The 17,563-nt window shown below is 38.7% G+C and overlaps 1 protein-coding gene across 2 annotated transcripts; it reads right to left on the reverse strand.

Annotated features, from left to right (window-relative positions):
• Positions 1-1,897: 1,897 nt before the first annotated feature.
• On the reverse strand, positions 1,898-15,604 carry FEM1C (fem-1 homolog C). 2 transcript variants are annotated; one of them, XM_081945244.1, is made up of 3 exons: positions 14,802-15,604; positions 12,925-13,648; positions 1,898-4,599 (listed from the first exon to the last, which is right to left on the reverse strand). In XM_081945244.1, the coding sequence occupies exons 2-3, from the start codon at positions 13,466-13,468 to the stop codon at positions 3,290-3,292; spliced, it is 1,854 nt and encodes a 617-aa protein (XP_081801370.1). In that variant the 5' UTR covers positions 13,469-13,648; positions 14,802-15,604; the 3' UTR covers positions 1,898-3,289. The 2 variants fall into 2 exon arrangements, with proteins under 2 accessions (XP_081801370.1, XP_081801371.1); XM_081945245.1 differs by having other exon boundaries at positions 14,557-15,604.
• Between the last annotated feature and the right edge of the window lie 1,959 nt (positions 15,605-17,563).

Consider the following 17,563-nt stretch of genomic DNA (forward strand, 5'->3'; position numbering starts at 1 on the left):
ACAGGTCTCTACGGGAAGATAGTGCCCCCAATTCCGATATGCGCCTGGCCGTGGTGATGGCCACCAGAAAAACCACCTTAAGGGTAAGTAGGCGCATATGGACAGTTCTGAGGGGCTCAAAGGGGGACCCCGTCAACGCCCTAAGAACCAGGGTGAGGTCCCAGGTGGGAAACCTGTGGACGGGGGGGTGGACGGATATTGGCCGCCCCTTTCAGAAAACGCTTAACCAACGGGGAGTGGGAAAAAGAATAAGACCCCTCCCCCTTTAGGATGGTGGCCAAGGCAGCCACCTGTGGTTTTAGAGTATTATGGGACAATCCGTCCTCTAGTCCCTTCTGCAGGAACTCGAGGATGTCCGGAACCGTGGCCCTAGAGGGATCTAGTCCACGGGAAGCACTCCATCTGGCGAAGGCCGCCCAGGTGGCATTGTAAATTCTAGTAGTGGACGGTTTCCTGGAGGCTTCCAAGGTCGTTATGACCCCCGAGGACAGCTTCCTCCTCCTTAAGATTCCCCGCTCAAGAGCCAAGCGGCTAGTTTGAGCCACTGCGGATCCGGATGGTATAAGACCCCCTGGCGTAGAGCTATCTCCCCTAGCGGGATCCTCCACGGCTCGATCACCGACAGTTGGACCAGGTCCGCGAACCAAGGTCTCCTTGGCCAGTAAGGGGCTAACATTATGACCAGGGCCCTCTCTGCCACTACCTTCCTGATAGTCCCGGGAATGAGGGGTAGGGGTGGGAAGGCGTAGAAGAAACTGGGAACCAACAGAAGAAGCTGAAGGTTAAGAAGTTTTCTCTCAGTCTAATGGACCAATCAGGCTGTGTTAAACCCTCACGTGACCCCTCCCTCTACTCTACTGGAAAAGCACTCATTACAGCTTTATAGAGTCCTTGCTTAACTATTAGCAATAGCACTTAGAGTTATATACCACTTCATAGTGCTTTTACAGCCCTCTCTAAGCGGTTTACAGAATCAGCATATTGCCCCCAACAATCTGGGTCCTCATTTTACCCACCTTGGAAGGATGGAAGACTGAGCCAACCATGACCCAGTGAAATTTGAACTGGTTATATTAACAATATAACCAGCTAAAATCCTATTAAGCACCATATACTTTGCTTGATACTGACAAAGCATGTTCATGAACAGAACTGTTATTTTTCAAATCTGGCAAAAAATGCCTATAACAACTATCCGTAAAGGTTTCTTAGCATGCAAAGGTTATGCACTCTCATAAAGAGTTCAGTTCTGATGTACTGTATGTCTATGCCACAATAAATTGAAAATAAGCTAAAGTAACCATTCAATGAACTGGTATTATTTCCTTTACTATTCTATTGTATGTCAAATTTCTATTTTCATTTTATAAATAAATCACATTTTTATTACAATCATATTTTAGATAATTTATCCTATTAGATAAAAAAATGACTAATAGTTTAATCCTAGTGTATTAATTCCTCTTAAGAATTTTTACAAATGCAGGTAAAATATAAACCATGATTTATTTAAATTAAAACATATTCATTTCCTTTCCTAGGATACAAAACAGAATGAGAAGAGGTTCTGGTTGAGATATTGCCTCTTTTGTTTTCATAAAATGAATATCATACAGTTACATATACTGTATTCTCTAATATTAATTTAAACATGGGGGAAAAGGATCTGTGGTATAATTTATATGAACAGCCACCCTGTGGCTGTCACATAAGTATTTTTTTTAATCCTGCAACTGAATTATGTCAATGTTGATGCATCAAACTGATTTTTCCTGGATCATCTACAAATGTAGATGCATTTTTGAACTGAAAAGGCATTAGTAGTAGTCGCAGTATCATTAGATATCAAATGAATAAAACACAAGACACCATGTTAGATATAAAACAGGAATTCACATTGTATTCCACTCAAGGAAAAGGAACATTTTATTTTCTTGAGAACCATTTTATTTAAGACAGTTGCAGGTCTAATATGCCATTATAAGTTTTATTATGAATCAACAATAAAGTGCTGAATTATATTAATTACCTGAATCTCATTTATAGTCTTTACTTATGGTTTCCTTATCAAGTCTAAAAAGCCCTTGCTGCTGTAATAGCTAAGCTGTTGTGCAAGTGTTAAAAAAATAGACAGCTTTCAGTGGAGACTATGTAGGACCTCTGATGTTTCCATAAATATGGCTAAGGTATTATAGCATAAAATGCATGCACATTATCCATGGGAGTTATTTTAAAATGAAGGGAGATTCTATAGAAGGCTTCTGTTTACAACCATATCATTAATTGTACTAACTGAAGGCTAGATCTGACAAGCATCATGCCAACATGCTTTAGTTTCTTTTGTGGTTAAGTGTCTTAAATTGTAATCTCAGACTGTCTGATCTAGTTATTCCTGCCAAATCTATAAAAAAAATCAGATTAAATTTGAAATAAAAATTTCTATGCCTAGTCGCATAGTCAGCCCCAGCAAAAACAATAGGACAGAGGAGAAGATAGCAATACATTACTTCTCTCTGCTTGCAACAAGACTTATTAAAACAATTTTCACTTAATTTAAAGTGGGTTTGCCAACATGAGCACATCTTACTCCAAATTCAGCACAAAACTCTGTAAAAAAACCAATAGAAAGCAACTGCAGAAACAGCCAGGGGAAAGAAGTCAAATTAAAGTTTATACAGCTGACAAAAACTGTCAGGCTGTAAACGGCATATTCCCAAGAAAGTTCTAACAAACTGCAAGAACACAGTATCAGAGCTGGAACTAGCCAAGTGGTGCATAGAAATATGCCAACACAAAAACAGTCATATAGAAGCCAGTGCATAGAGAGGATAAAAGCACTTATGGTAATTGCAAATGTCAACAAGTCTTTACAACTTGTATAGTTCAGCAATGAACTCATTAGAAAAAAGTAGAATTGCTCAAGCAGGAACGAAAAAAATGATTTCCCAACTATAGAAGATTCACACACTAGTAAGAATAAGACAACATCACAAAATTATTCAATTCAGTCCTAAACAACCAACAGGCAAACTAAACCAGAATAGACAAGCCTTTGGCTGGCAATTTAAGTGAGTCCAAATATAGTGTTACATTTCTAAATAATCCACAAAATATATTATATGGTATGTTTCTTTTAAATACTGGGTAACCAATTCTGCAGATCCATTTCTAATGATTTAGTCAATTATCAAGATAGACCAAGCTGAATGAACAATGATGTGTCGCTGGCATATCATAACTATGTTGCTAACTCATGCTCTCACAGTTCCAAGAGTCTATTGTGAGGCTATCATCTATGTAGCAAAACAAATTTCTCAAGTTTTTCCGGGATGTGCCCTTGGTAATGTATGCAATGATTCACAATGACACGGGCAGCAAGACACTGCAATGTAGTATGGTTGATGGGTTGGATCAAGTTCTTTGCCATCTCTTTTTCATCTAGCAAGTCAATAGCAGTTTGTTTGTGTAAGTTTGTTGCATCAAAATGTGCACCTGACTTGATAAGAAGATTCATAATGTCAGGATGGTTGTTCAGTGCAGATATGTGCAAAGGGCTGTTGTCATCAGAGTCTCTAGCATTTACATCAGCACCACATTCCACTAATATAGCTGTGACTTGCAAAGAAGGAAATTTGCAAACTGGGTAGCGCCCCACACAAGTTGTGTTCTTATCAACAGCCAAGTGGAGCGGGCTAAAGTTATTCTTTCCCCTAGGATGCAACTTCAGAAATCGATATATAGTCTGTTTCTTAAAATGATCTTGTTCAGTACTACAAGGAACTTTTTCCAATAAGCAAATTAAATGCAAAATGATGGAAAGCGCTTTGTTGAGCTGTATTTGGTCAGGTGGACACTGAGTCTGTTTGATAGCACGTTCTATTTCAAGGACACTTTTGCACAGTATGCCCATAAGATCATCAAAGGTAACTGTTGTGCCCAGTAGACCTTTTGCCCTGTCCTGTAACATGAATGAAAAGAGTTCAGCAAATGATAAAAGACTGCTGGCAGTCATAGGGCTCAGAGGGTCCAAATTACTCTGCTGCATGTCCAAAGCGTATTTCCAGAGATTGATACACCGTTTGAAGTTTCCAGAATCTGCATAGACAGCACCCCTGTACCGAATATAGTAGGATGTATCTGGGTGAGAAGGGCCAAGAATACGTTCTCTAATTAGCAATGCCTGCATTCTCATCTCATCAGGATCTGCAATTAGGTTCTCTAATTCTTCAGCATTGTTCACCTCCTTGGCATAATCATAGGCCATAATTAATGTCTGAGGTATAGGTTTGTTGAGAACATTAGTCCTATCACTGTACCTCATATCCATAGCTCTTTTCCAGTACTTCAAAGCGCCAAGCAAATCTCTCTTTTTGTCTACAAATGTGGCTCCTAAGAGTTCCAGGGCATTAATGCATTCTGTTTTGCTTGTCTCAACATGCTGAGTCAAAAAGTCAACTATGTTTGTGTGGCCTGTAACACTTGCAGAGAGAAGGGGAGTCATTCCGTAACCATCTTTTTCCATTTTTGCACAATACTTCAGAAGCATCTTCATGATTTCCAGGCTACCGGATTCTGCACAGTCATGCAATGCTGTATTTCCTATTAGAAAAGAGAAAGCAACGATAATGAATATCACTATAATCTTCAGAGCAAGACTACATCTATTATAAGCATCTAATCAAGGAAAAATGCAGTTGAAATATCAAATACATTATCTAATTGTAACTGCTGAAATGGTATTTCATATCTTAAGTAAATATGCAAATAAACAAACATCCAAGGGTAGTATAATTATATCAACAGCATATCAAAAAGACTATATACCGAATCATAGAAAAATAATCAGTGTTACATATGTATATACAGTACCTTAAAATTTGCCTACTCAAAAAGCTAAATGAATTTTTTTTACAATTTTCCTGCAACTTTTCAGCAGACATTCTTACTGTATTCTGGCTGTATAAAAGAAATACTATTCTCTATGTTTGTCCTTCTAACCAATATCCAGGCCTTTAGATAAATGAATAAAAAAGAAGAGCACTTGAATAATGACAAGGTCATAGAGGAAGGGCTTTCTCTGTTCCTCAATAAGTAATTGCAGAATAGTAAAATAGTTATCCAAATAAAAAAAGAAAAACATAAACACTGGTATCTTTTTCTGTTGTGTTTTAGCATTCCTAGCCTACAATTCATGTGACATCAGCTTTAAGCCGACAGTCTAAATCAGATCACGAAACAACTCCACAGAAAAACTAGACCTATACTTTATAGAGGTAGGATAATGCAACAGAATGTTGCCTGTCTTTTCCCTTCCTCCCCCTCTTACATGACTGGGAGTTGGAGGAGCCACTCTGAGTCTAATTCTAATAATCTCCTATCCCTCTGGGCTTAATACATATTTCTGCACATGTTATTGTCTTAATGGCTTCTGAATAGTTCTCCAAGGTTATTTCCATGGTCCTTCCACATGATGGATTAGGTCAGGGGTGTCAAATTGAAGGTCCACGGGCCAGATCCAGCCCATGGGGTGTTTAGATGTGGCCCATGGGGCCACCCCGGAAACCTGTCTGTGGTGCCTCTGCCAGCGAAAAGAGAGCTCCATTTTCACTGGCAGAGGGTTGCAGGAGGCTGTCGCAGTGAAAACGGAGCTCGCCGAAAGAAAGCCATCACAGCCGGAAAACACCCACCCTGGCCACACATACCTTGAGGTCAAGCATAACCCTGATCAGCCCTCAATGAAATTGAGTTTGACACCCCTGGACTAGGTTCTTCAAAAATCGTGGTAGCATATTGGTTATAACATTGGGCTATAACTGGAATTTTGCCAAATGATTTTGGGTTAACCACACTTTTTCTACCAAGCCAAGCTCACACAATTATTGTAGGGAAAATAAAAAACAAAACAAATGACAACCTTATGCAGAGATGAAATCTTGGAAGAAAAAAAAGATAGAACATAAATAAATACATATAAATTATTGACAAATAGTGCACACCTTGTCAATTCAAAATGCTAAGGTATTTCCTGATGAAACATTCAGATCAAATCAAGTATTGAACCAGGTATTTAACTATTTTTATTAAATGTATCTGATATTTTAAATAGTGCAGCTGAATCACAATGTTATCCTAAGGATAGGATGTATCAGTGTATTATTTCGAATATCAAAATGATATAAACAGATTGATTTCATAGGCAGCCTTACCAATTTGCCAACTACAGTAAATTTAGGTACATGTTTGAAGACCAACTTGTAGCTATCTAAACTGCAAATCCTCACATACTGTACACATGAAACAGTGGTTACTCTTAACTAACTTCCACTATTTCTTGCAGGAACACTCTGGATGTTAAATATATTTATTATTTCAAAATGAAGTGTGTACATATATTACATATGTAGTTTAATATAGGCAGAAGGCTGCAAGACATAAAAACTGATACAAAGTGTATATATTAATACAAGCAGAGCACCTTTAAAAAAAGGTATGGACATCTAAAGTTCGATATCAGTTAAACCTGGAAATTGCCAAAATCATATTTTACCAACCTCTCTTCTCAGATCCCACCATAACATATAACAGAACTATGTAATCTGATGAAATAATTTCCTAAGGATATATGAGAAGATATCTACAGGGAAACCCCAGGGATTCTAACCAATCATCTTCTAGCTAATTCCCCAAATACACAAACCAGACAACCTCTGTGTTGTCGTAAGCACAGGTTAGAATATCTCAGATTTTATGCCACCAACACTTCCAGCCACATAGGAGTCACCATAGATTTCCTAAGAAAATTGACCTCCATAAGCAATCTCTCTAACAAAAACATTTAAGCCAGCAGGGATGTTGAAGTATTATACATTATAATCCCTCATAAATATAGACTCCAAGCTACCAAAAATATTATCACTACTAATGTCCAAAGACACATCTTACCACCAGACTATGTGATTTTGTATTTGTCCATAACTATTTCACCTTTGGCATGTGCCTACCCATCAGTGCCCACTATATGCACAGCTCTCAATAGGACAACATTTTTATGGCTGATCTAGAACTATGTTTTAACTTACTCCATGAATCCCCTCCTTTTAATTTTCATCATCTGAACTGATATAAATTAATCTTTCTCAAAATTCTATTATGACTTCCACAACTTCCATATCACGATCAACCTTGGCCTAAACCTATCCACAGAATAATCTATTTCTCCAATGTCAATTTAGTATCATTACACAATGGGCACGAAAGCACTACATTAAAAAGATTGCCATGTATATCCACTTGACAGAATACTAAACTAAAGGAATTAAACTAGCATTCAGGAGGTTGAACCACTTGTCTAGTGAGATCAATAGACAAATCAACAAAGCCTGATCGTTTCCAGGGATGGTCTATTAAAAGAAATAACAACAAAACAGAACAGAAGAGACCACTGATGAACAGAACACCTACAACTCACAGCTCAAACCACTTAAGTACATTATTAACAAGCTATAGCCCCAACTAGACAATTACAATGCATTTTGTCAGACACTCGATGGCAAGTCCATACTTGCATACAGACAACCTGAAGCCGATTATCACAAACAACAGGAAACAATAGGACAAAATGTCAATGTGAGAACTAGCCCTTGCAACAATCCCAGATGTCTAATTTGCCCCTACTTCAACAAATACATATACAAGATTAGAAATATCTTTCCATATTCTTCCTCTAATGTAGTAAGCCATATATTACAGCAATGCCCCTCTGGATTCTACACATGACAAATAGGAGAAACTTTGTGCAAAGAACAAAATAACTTACATCAGAACTTAAAACAAGAACAAAGTAATATCCGAACATAATACAACTGACCAAGAAATTGCCAAACTCACATACATCAAAACATCTCAGGCAATCTCAGAAAATCTCAACAAATACAGTGGATTTTTATACATTAAAATTATTAGTTGATAAACTATTTATACTCTTGTCTCACATGTAATCTGCATATCCAATCTAAATACACTTCTCCTCTATTTCATATCACTTTAAATCAGTGCTTCCCAACGTGGGTCCACGGCACGCCCCACGGGGGGGCAATTTGATTTTTAATGGGGGCAATTTGAAGCTTGTTTAAACCAGGTTAATGGCCTTTTAGGTTTCCTCTGGGTGAGTAGAGTTCACTTTTTGAGTAAAGTAAGAATTATATGTCCCAGGGGGGCGTCAGGATTTTAGAGATGCTTAGGTGGGGCATGTCCAAAAAAAGGTTGGGAACCACTGCTTTAAATCCTTTATCAATGTAGCTACTTTATGCATCTTTAGGAATGAGTTGCCACTCAAGAAAGTTTATAATGGACGGGCTATATCACACATGTGGATGGGACTGGTTTAAAAAACAAAGTTAATTTGTTTTTATTTAAATCCATATCTTATGCTTATTTTAGATTTGTACTACAGCTTTCATATATTTTCATACAGGAAAATGTAGTTATTTTTTTGTCAATCACCACAATCCCAGGGTGAACTTTGAAGACTGCAAATTATCTGACCCAGTTTATAACATTAGGTCAGTTTGCCAGATTATCCTCTTTGTTATAGCTGGATTCACAGAGTCAAGAAATATGAAATATAAAATAATACCCCTCTTGAAAGCATTTACTTATCCTTACACTTTACTTAGACCCAACCATAAAGAGCTTACTATTTATAAATCCACAAAAAAGGATTAAAGTAGTACAGTGTATAATGGCCTTCCTTATGTTAAAAGAATACTTAATGTATTTATACAAACAGTACATGATGCAACTACTTTTCTATCTATTTAGCAAAAGAAATTGTTACAGATTATACTTTTTCAACTGATCTTCTACGTATCAATATTACCACCAGCTCCTAAAATTTACTGAAATAGTTTTGTATTCTAACAATTCAAATAAATATATTTCAAATAGCTATATATTTACTTCAGCTTCTTTCTTAACTATGTCCTTAATTTACTATTTGCTAAAAAACATAAGCATAGGTAGCCCTCAACTTACAACCACAAGTGAGCCCAAAAATTCTGTTGCTAGGCGAGACACTTGTTAAGTGAGATTTGCCTCATTCTACAATCTTTTTTGCCAAATTTAAATGAATCACTGCAGTTGTTAGAGTCAATTGCCAAGTGTCTGAATTCTGATCGTGTGACTGTGGAGATGCTGCAACTGTTGTGTAAAAATAGTCACTCACTTTTGACAGTGCCGTTGAAACTTTGAACGGTCACTAAACAAACGGTTGTTAAATCGAGGACTACCTGTATATATGTTTGTTAGTCTTAGAATTTCAAGTATTATACTAGTTTCTATCTTCTAGGATCACATAAAAATCAGCATACATTATACCAAGAAGAAAAAATGTATATAACTAAGTGAGAATGTATCTCTTCTGTCTGTCTAGAATATTCTGCAACCTGTTCTTTCATAGACACATCAAAATCACATGCTCAGTTATCAAGAGCTTAGTAAGTCTAAAAACTGAAATATTAAAAATGCACCCACCTAGCATTTTTAAAATAGCTTTGTAGCAGTATGTTACTCAGATTTATTTCTCTATACTGTTATCAGCAAGATTTTCAAAGCATAGAAGTTTGACAGAAAATGATATTCTACTATCACTTCAACAGAAGATAAAATATATTGTGCAAATTGGGGGGAAAAATCTTTACAGATACCCATTTAGCAAAGCTTCCCTGACAATGAAACAGATGGTATCAGAAAAACTAATTGTCTTTATTAGATTTCATCAAAGTTTATAGATTTTAGCTATTTTCTGATCCAGATAGAGACTATCAATCTTATATGCATCATATTGAATTTTCTCCCAAACTTTAAAAAAACAGAATATTTGAATTGATAGAAACACAAACATTTCTTCTAACACAATCAGAAGATTGTTTGTTAATGCTCAATTCGGCAGAATACACTTCATTGCTCCATAAACTGGCAAAAGTTTGATTAATAACTTATGCATTATTTGAAAAATGCTTTGAAACATTGCTCTGAAAGATAAAATTACTATACTGTGATTTTCTCAAACACTATCAATATTTAAATATTTCCAAAGCACCAATAACTTATTTCTATGTTGTCGCTTCTGTTAATAATTTCAGTAATTTACAGATTTTCAGACCTTGAATTATTTACACATTTTAAACTGAAAAAATGTTATGAAGCCCTCAAATTGTTTAGCTGGTACCAAAATTCAAGTCCTGACTTAACTCAGTAGGTAGCTCAGTAGGTTAACTGGGTAGTCACCATCTTTCACCCCAAACTACTAAACAGAATTTTTATTGTAGTGACAAATTGATACACATTCCATTTATATTGCTTTAAGTGTAAATAATAGGGTAATGCAATTAATAAATAGCACATTGTTAAACAATAATGGACAAACTGAAAATGGTTGGTAAACTTGTTTGTATTGCACCCATACGTCAAAGATAGGTTGCAGTCAATAAAAAAACAACTCAGCTTCCTGAAAGTCCCCTCTCTCATAAACAATCAGGTCATACTTCAAAGATTGGGGACAATATTCATATATGGGGCTATAAGATCCCATTTACCTAACTTAAATTATCAAAGTTCTTCATTAATGAGAAAATTCTATTGAAAAGTCTTGGTTTAATATAGAATATTTTGTTTAAAACGTAGGAATAATAATTGGAGTTGAACTATTGATGCAAAATGATGTTGTATGTATGGATTCAATATTCAGAATATCTTGTTTAAAATTAAGGAATAGTAATTACAGTTGAAAAATTGACATTTAATAATAATGTACTTATGTTTATCTAATGAACAATTTGTGATTCAATATATAATTGTAAGTGGTGACCATGGGAAGGATGCACAAAATCTTGTAACCAAATGACATGCTATATGAAATGGAAGAAGGTTGTATGTGTTTTATGTTTTTTGTTAGTTTTTGTTTGTTTAAAAATAATATATATATATATATAAAAGAAAAGTCTTGGTTTGCACATAACATTAAACAATGACTTATTATGTTTACACATAAAGCAAAATGTATCCATTGAAAGCATTGCTAGTAAATACTCTCTGTCCTGTACCTTCTCTTCCTATAGAGAGGAATAAAACAAAATATGTTCTGAGTTTAGCACAGTCTGACATTTTAAAATAAAATTACTATACTGTGACTAAAATACTAAACAAGCCACCTTCAATTCTGGGTTGTATCTGCAGATTGCTTAACAAATTAGTGTTTATCTTAAATCATAAAACCTAGTTTATAAGCAACTGTTATATTAAAATATGTAAAATTATTCTTTTTATTTATTTATTTCCCTGGTCATGGAAACATGGAGTAATATATAAGAAATCTTAGCATAAGGTTCATATGATATGCAGGTTATATATGTATCTGTCTTACAACGTGCTTTACAAAAAAATAATGTATTAAAATGAGGCTGAGAATTTAAGGAAAGGAGGTTAGCCTCTACTGCCAAGTTCAGTAACAGCAGTATTCTTCATGTTATAAAAATAGAATTCATCATACACTGCTCTAAGAGCAGAACTTATATTTCAATTATGAGTCATTCAGTAACACAGTGAAAACTGACAGGACTAGAAGTTCACTAAGCAACAGAAAGCAGAGCACTGAATATTGCGTTTAGAAATTTTGTAGTGATTTTTTATAACTATGTTGTAACTTCTGCATTAATCTGTGAGATAGACTAATGTAGATTATTACCGTACTCTATATGAGAAGTTGATATATTAGTTTATGAGCTTATAACTAAACTCACAATCACAAACATCCCAAAGCAAGTCATTCAGATTTAATTTATAAAAATCTTACTATCACACAATATTTAATTGCATAATGAGTATTATGAACAATTAAATATATTTCACCCCGGCCAAATTTTGGAAGAATGAAAGCTATGTGTAATGTCAGAGTTCTTATAACATTTTTTTTAAAATGGGAAGATAGAATCACATGTATCTGAGTCAGAGAGAGGCCAGCTAAAATAAATAGTAGACTGAAAGAATGACCATACCTACCTACTAAATCAGGAACTATGTTAAAAATGAGGAAAAGGTATTATGAAAATATAACTACATGCTCACAACTAGAACAAAAAGACAAGGCTGGGCAGCTGCCATCACAGTATAAATTAGAGGAACACTTTGAACATTGTTTCAGTAGCCTAGGGTGGACCATAAGAACACAAAGGGATTTGTTGTGATCCCAATACCACATCCTTTGTTTATTCCACCACAGAGTGACTAATTTCATTCAGTTCCTTATCATAAAGATTTCAGCAGGTGGCAGCACCTGGCTTACATCAGTCTGAGTTCTGAAGTTATGTAGAATTGGGCCTGATTAGAACTTGAATAAGAAACCACCAAGGAAATCCAGGGCTGATGACAAAATCCCAGGAAAAGGCAATATATACAAATGTTTCCATGAAGACATCAGGGACTGAGATTGATTCATAGGCACCTTTCTTTTTATCACAGATTAGCACTTTCAAATAAACAATATAGCTATAAAACAACAATTTTATATTAAGTTTACCTATTTAGTATGTACTGAAAAAATTCATGACCCAAAAAAAGCCACCCTAGGTTTCACACAATGCTTTTAAAAAAATATATATCACCACATTATTCCAAAATATGCATGCATAGGCTTAATTTTATATACAGAATACTGGCAGAATTATAGGCAGAATATATCCTAAATAACATTTTTTTAAAAAAAAACTATTATTTATATGCTAAGGTAAATTATTTTAAAGCCTAGGTAAATACTGAAAGAACAAATCAAAATGTGATTTAGTCTGCTCACACCTTGAACCTTTGACAAGAATATTCTGAAGAGAGATTTTTAGGAGCTGCCCTTTTGAAAATGGATACTGAACTCACCTTTGACACTTTTTCTATTTACATCTGCCCCTTTCTCAAGTAAATACTGAGCAATTTCTTTGTGTCCTTTGTAGCAAGATATCATAAGACATGTATGTCCGTGACGGTTAGACACTTCCAAGTCTGCTTTGTGTTCCACAAGATACTTAACAATTTCTAGGTGACCATCAAAGCAGGCAGCTCTGAGAGGTGTTGAGTTTGTCAAAGTGGTATTGTTGACAGATGCTCCATGATTTAATAAAGACTGAACCACTTTCAAATGACCAGCTGCTGATGCTGCCCATAGCGGTGGCGCCCCTTCAATAGTTTCACCATCAAAATTCACAGAACCACCAATTTCTATAGAAGCACTGCAATGTTCCAGGAGGTGTTCCACCATGTCAAGATGCCCATATCGGGCTGCCATTAGGAGGGGAGTGGCACCATTTGTTTTTTCTGACATCAGTAAAGCCACCTCGTCTTTAGTTTTATTTGCCAGTAACTTGGTGAGGAGTCGCAACTTGCCATCACGAGCAGCATTGAATACGGCTGTCTTAAGATCCATTTAGTCTTTTCCTTTCAGTTGGATTTGTTCTTCAGAAGCAAGATGAATGCAAAACGCCTGTGCTCTGGGACCACAAATTTGGATATTGTTCTGTGAATTATCCTTGGCAGATGTGTTACCGTTGTACACAACATCAACTTTCAACATGGGACTTCCAAAGCAAGTGCTATACTTTGCAGCCTAGAACAAAATACATATTTTAAGATTGGTGAAGTATTGAAGCAGCTACCCGATTTTTAATACCTGTTCTTTATCTAATATTTATATTTCCCTTTTACTTCTATACTTTTTATAATTTTACAGCCTTTAATAATACTGTTTTGTAAATATTTATTCTTCCGTAGCTTTGTTGACACTGCCTAGAGATGGGCAGCTATATACAATTATGAATGGATAAGTGGATATATTGTTCAAATGACTTTTTTTATTACCAAGTGAAACACTTGAACAATGCCTGGGCCCATATTTGCGCTCTCCTTCCTCAGAAGTCCCCTCCAACAAACAAAAACAAAAGATACAGCTGAAATGATCCATTTTCTCCCAGCTTTTGTCATCAGAATTAAGTTGTAAATTATTACAGCAATCCCGATAATGTTTTGCTCAACGAACCCTCAAATCCATCCTGGGCTCAACCCTTCTGACAATCTATATTGGCAGGTTTAGACTGCAACTACTCGGTCGGTCACAAAAAAGTAAGGATGTTAGACGTGCCTGGGGTTTAAGTTTGTCCTGCAAATGTCACCGATTTCCCTCCATCACCACCCCCTAAGCACGAAGCGCGCCCTCAACCTCGAGGAGTCCTTTAGTGTACCTTTCGGTCAGCTTTTCATTTTATCTCCCAAAACGACCGAGCGACCACGAATATCTAACCTCATTGCTCCCTTCTCGAAACTCGACACTCGTATGCGAGGTCCTCAACCTAGTGTCTCGGGATGCCTCTTTCCCCCTCCCGTCGCCGCAGCTGCAAAATCGTTATGGGCACGACGCGACTCTGAACGCCCTTTGTCACGTCTCTTCCCTGGGGAGTCTCCGGTGGCGAAGGGCAGCAGAAGCCAGCCAGCCAGCCCCGGCTTCAGGGAAGTACCTACCTCGGCTCGCCGTCCCGGTTCGCGGCCGGTGTCCGTTTCACTTTCCCTTTACCCGACCTTCAGATTTCGCTGCCGCCGGCTCTCAACCGCTTTTTCACTCCCCTTTACTATCGCCGACAGTCAGGGCTCCTAGGCGTCCGAGAGCGAGGCCAGGGCGGAGACTAGGGACGGGGGCTCTTTCTTTTCTCTCCCACCCCCCACCCCCCCGCCTGAGCAAACGATCCCGCCCGGGTAAACGGAACTACCTTCCCGAGGCGCGTCGAAGGATCGCGTCGTCGACTTCGGCTTCCCGAAGCAGCCTCCGCGCCGCTTCTTTTACACCGAAGCCTCCGCCACCGCCGCGCCCGGTTCCCAACGCAGCTCCTCCATGACAGGGCAGGCGCTCCCGACAGCAACGACCGAGCCCCTGCCCTCTCCTCCCCTCCCGGCTCCAGCGAATAAAACACACCCTACCTTACTACCGCCCGCCTCTCTCCAGCCCTCCCTTCAGATCAGGCCCAAATGGGGGAAAAGCGCAAGGCGCAAGGAGGGAGGAGGAGGAGCGGCCTCGGCGAAGAATCAGGTTAGGCTGAGAGCGCAGGAACGAAGACGGTTGAGAAGGCGAGGGCGGGTGCTAAGCTGAAGTGGGGCGGCGCGTTGAGGTGCGGGCGGCTGCTGACTTCTGGCCTGAGGGAAATCGGGGAAGTCGAGTCGCGCAACGCTGAGCTAAATTAGCACATAATGGAGGCGAACGGGCGCCAAAGGAGCGTGGCCTATGAGCAACCCGACCCCGTTGAGGCTTCCCCTGGCGCGCTGCCAGTCTGACTCACTTTCCCGCCCGCTGCGTGAGGCCCGCCGAGGAAGCAATGGATAATTTCTTTGGGCGTGTGTCTGGGCGACCGAGAGAGCCGCGAGCCGCAAAGGGTTCATTGCCGGCCGAATTTAATTCTGACAAGCGGATCAGCACGCTGCGGTTCAAAAAAAAAAAACCCGAAGAAAATACATTTTGGGATTTTGTCGTGCCATCATCAGTGCGTTGGTTTCTTGGAGTTACGTGTAAGCACTTTGGGATGCTCCTAGAAACTTTGGGAGGAAATCACTTCCCAGAATAAATATTCTCCGTCTGTATTCAGAAGCATTGAGGTGTTACTGTTTATCTATTTACCTCCCTATTTGTTTGTTTGTTTGTTTATTATCCTTTACACCTAGAATCTAGACCTGAGCAGTACAGCTCCAGAAGACATCACTTCCATTACTTTCAGTGTCTCTATTCTAAATTGAATCTGGATCCTGACTTGTGATAGATCCGGATTCAATTCAGATATATTGTAAGCGCAAAACCATTCTCAAGCAGAATTTGTAGGGTTTCTACCTAAAGGCATGCAGCTATGTCATTCTTTTTTTAAATGAAATACCATTGTTCTATGTGTTAAGAAAAAACAATCCAAAAGCAGTGGTTTAAAATGGGACAGTTACAAATGTATCTCTTAAAATTTTGTGAAAAAAGTAAAAGACTATACAAATCTTTAGAAAGGCCTCATTTGGTCTTAGATGTCAGCTGGCATTGTATGCCAAATGTGGAGTGTTTATGAAATTAAAACTTGATTAGTTGATTTAAATTATACAGAATGAATAGTCAGATTTTAGTCAAGTGTATGGTAAGTGGTGTATAATCAAATAATAAAATTGTCTTCAATGTGATAGGTTTGAATACAATAGCTAATATTACAGTTCCAAGTATCCTTAAGATCCAACCCTAAGAAGAAATTATTTTAACCCATCTCTTTTAACCGAAGATGAAACATTATTTGGATTACAATTCTATTTCTGCACATTTTGAGGGACACTTTACGCTTCCAGATTGTTTCTAAGGGTAGCTGAGCATGAAACAGTTTGCATAAAGTAATTATCTTTTCAGTATTGTGAATTCATTCAGATTCTTGATAGAGTTCTGCTCCATATTCTAGCCCCGGGATGGCGAACCTATGGCACGCATGCCACAGGTGGCACGTGGAGCCATTTGTCAGGGCACACGAGGCGTTGCCCTGTCAGCTGGGAGCGCCATGTGCACGATGGCCAGCTGAGTTCAGCCTTTTTTAAAGCCATTTTTCACCCTCCCCAGGCTCCAGAGGCTTTATAGGGGCCTGGCGAGGGCAAAAAGAGCCTCCTTGGCCCCCACCCTCTGGAGGATTCAGGAGCTTCCCTGAAGCCTCCGGAGTGCAAAAAATTGGCCCTACGGGCAAACTGGAAGTTCGTGAATGGACTTCCGGTTTAATCATAGGGGCAGCTTAAGCCCTCAGGAGCCTTCAGGAGGCTTCCCTGAAGGCTCCGGAGAACGAAAAGCAACCCAGCTTCAGGGAAGCCTCCTGAAGGTCCCTGAAAGTTCCTTTCCCGAACCTCCGTTTTGACTGACACAACGGACAAACTGGAAGTCTCTGGAGGACTAAGAACAGCCCTACGAGCAAACCTGGAAGTGACTTCCAGTTTGCTCGTTGGGTCGGTTTTCGTCCTCTGGAGCCTTCAGGGAAGCCTCCTGAAGGTCCCTGAAGACTCCGGAGGGCTTAAACTAGCCCTACGAGCAAACTGGAAGTCCATTCCTGAACTTCCGGTTTGCCCGTAGGGAAGCTCCTGAAACCTCTGGAGGGCCTCCGGGGGCGGGGAAGGCTGTTTTCGTCCTCCCCAGGCTATAAAGCCTCTTGAGCCTGGGGAGGACGAAAAAAGCATGCAAAAAAAATGGAGGGGAGCGCTTGTCATGCATGCTGGGAGGGTGTCGCACATTGCATTATGGGTGCGGCACGCCCGCGCACGACCCCCCTGTGCTCCCCCCGCTTATGGCATGCGAGCCAAAAAAGGTTCGCCATCACTGAGCTAGCCATATTGTTGGCTAGCTGATGAGAACTAAATAGCTTGAAATAGATCTATGCTAGTCTCCCTTTATTTATTTATCAGCACAAATACATGGTTTTCTCCTAGGGTAGAGCTGAAAATCGTAGATTTTCACAGGGGTAGGTATGCTGGTTTTGTTTCA

This window comes from Natrix helvetica (genome assembly GCF_964273705.1).
Source record: "Natrix helvetica genome assembly, chromosome: 2".
NCBI lineage: Eukaryota > Metazoa > Chordata > Lepidosauria > Squamata > Natricidae > Natrix > Natrix helvetica.

Excerpts from the sequence above, each read along its gene's own strand:
- FEM1C (XM_081945244.1), bottom strand. The coding sequence starts at position 13,468 with ATGGATCTTAAGACAGCCGTATTCAATGCTGCTCGTGATGGCAAGTTG. Across the intron at positions 4,600-12,924 it reads AAATAGAAAAAGTGTCAAAG|GAAATACAGCATTGCATGAC; the intron begins GTGAGTTCAGTA and ends CTTTTCTAATAG.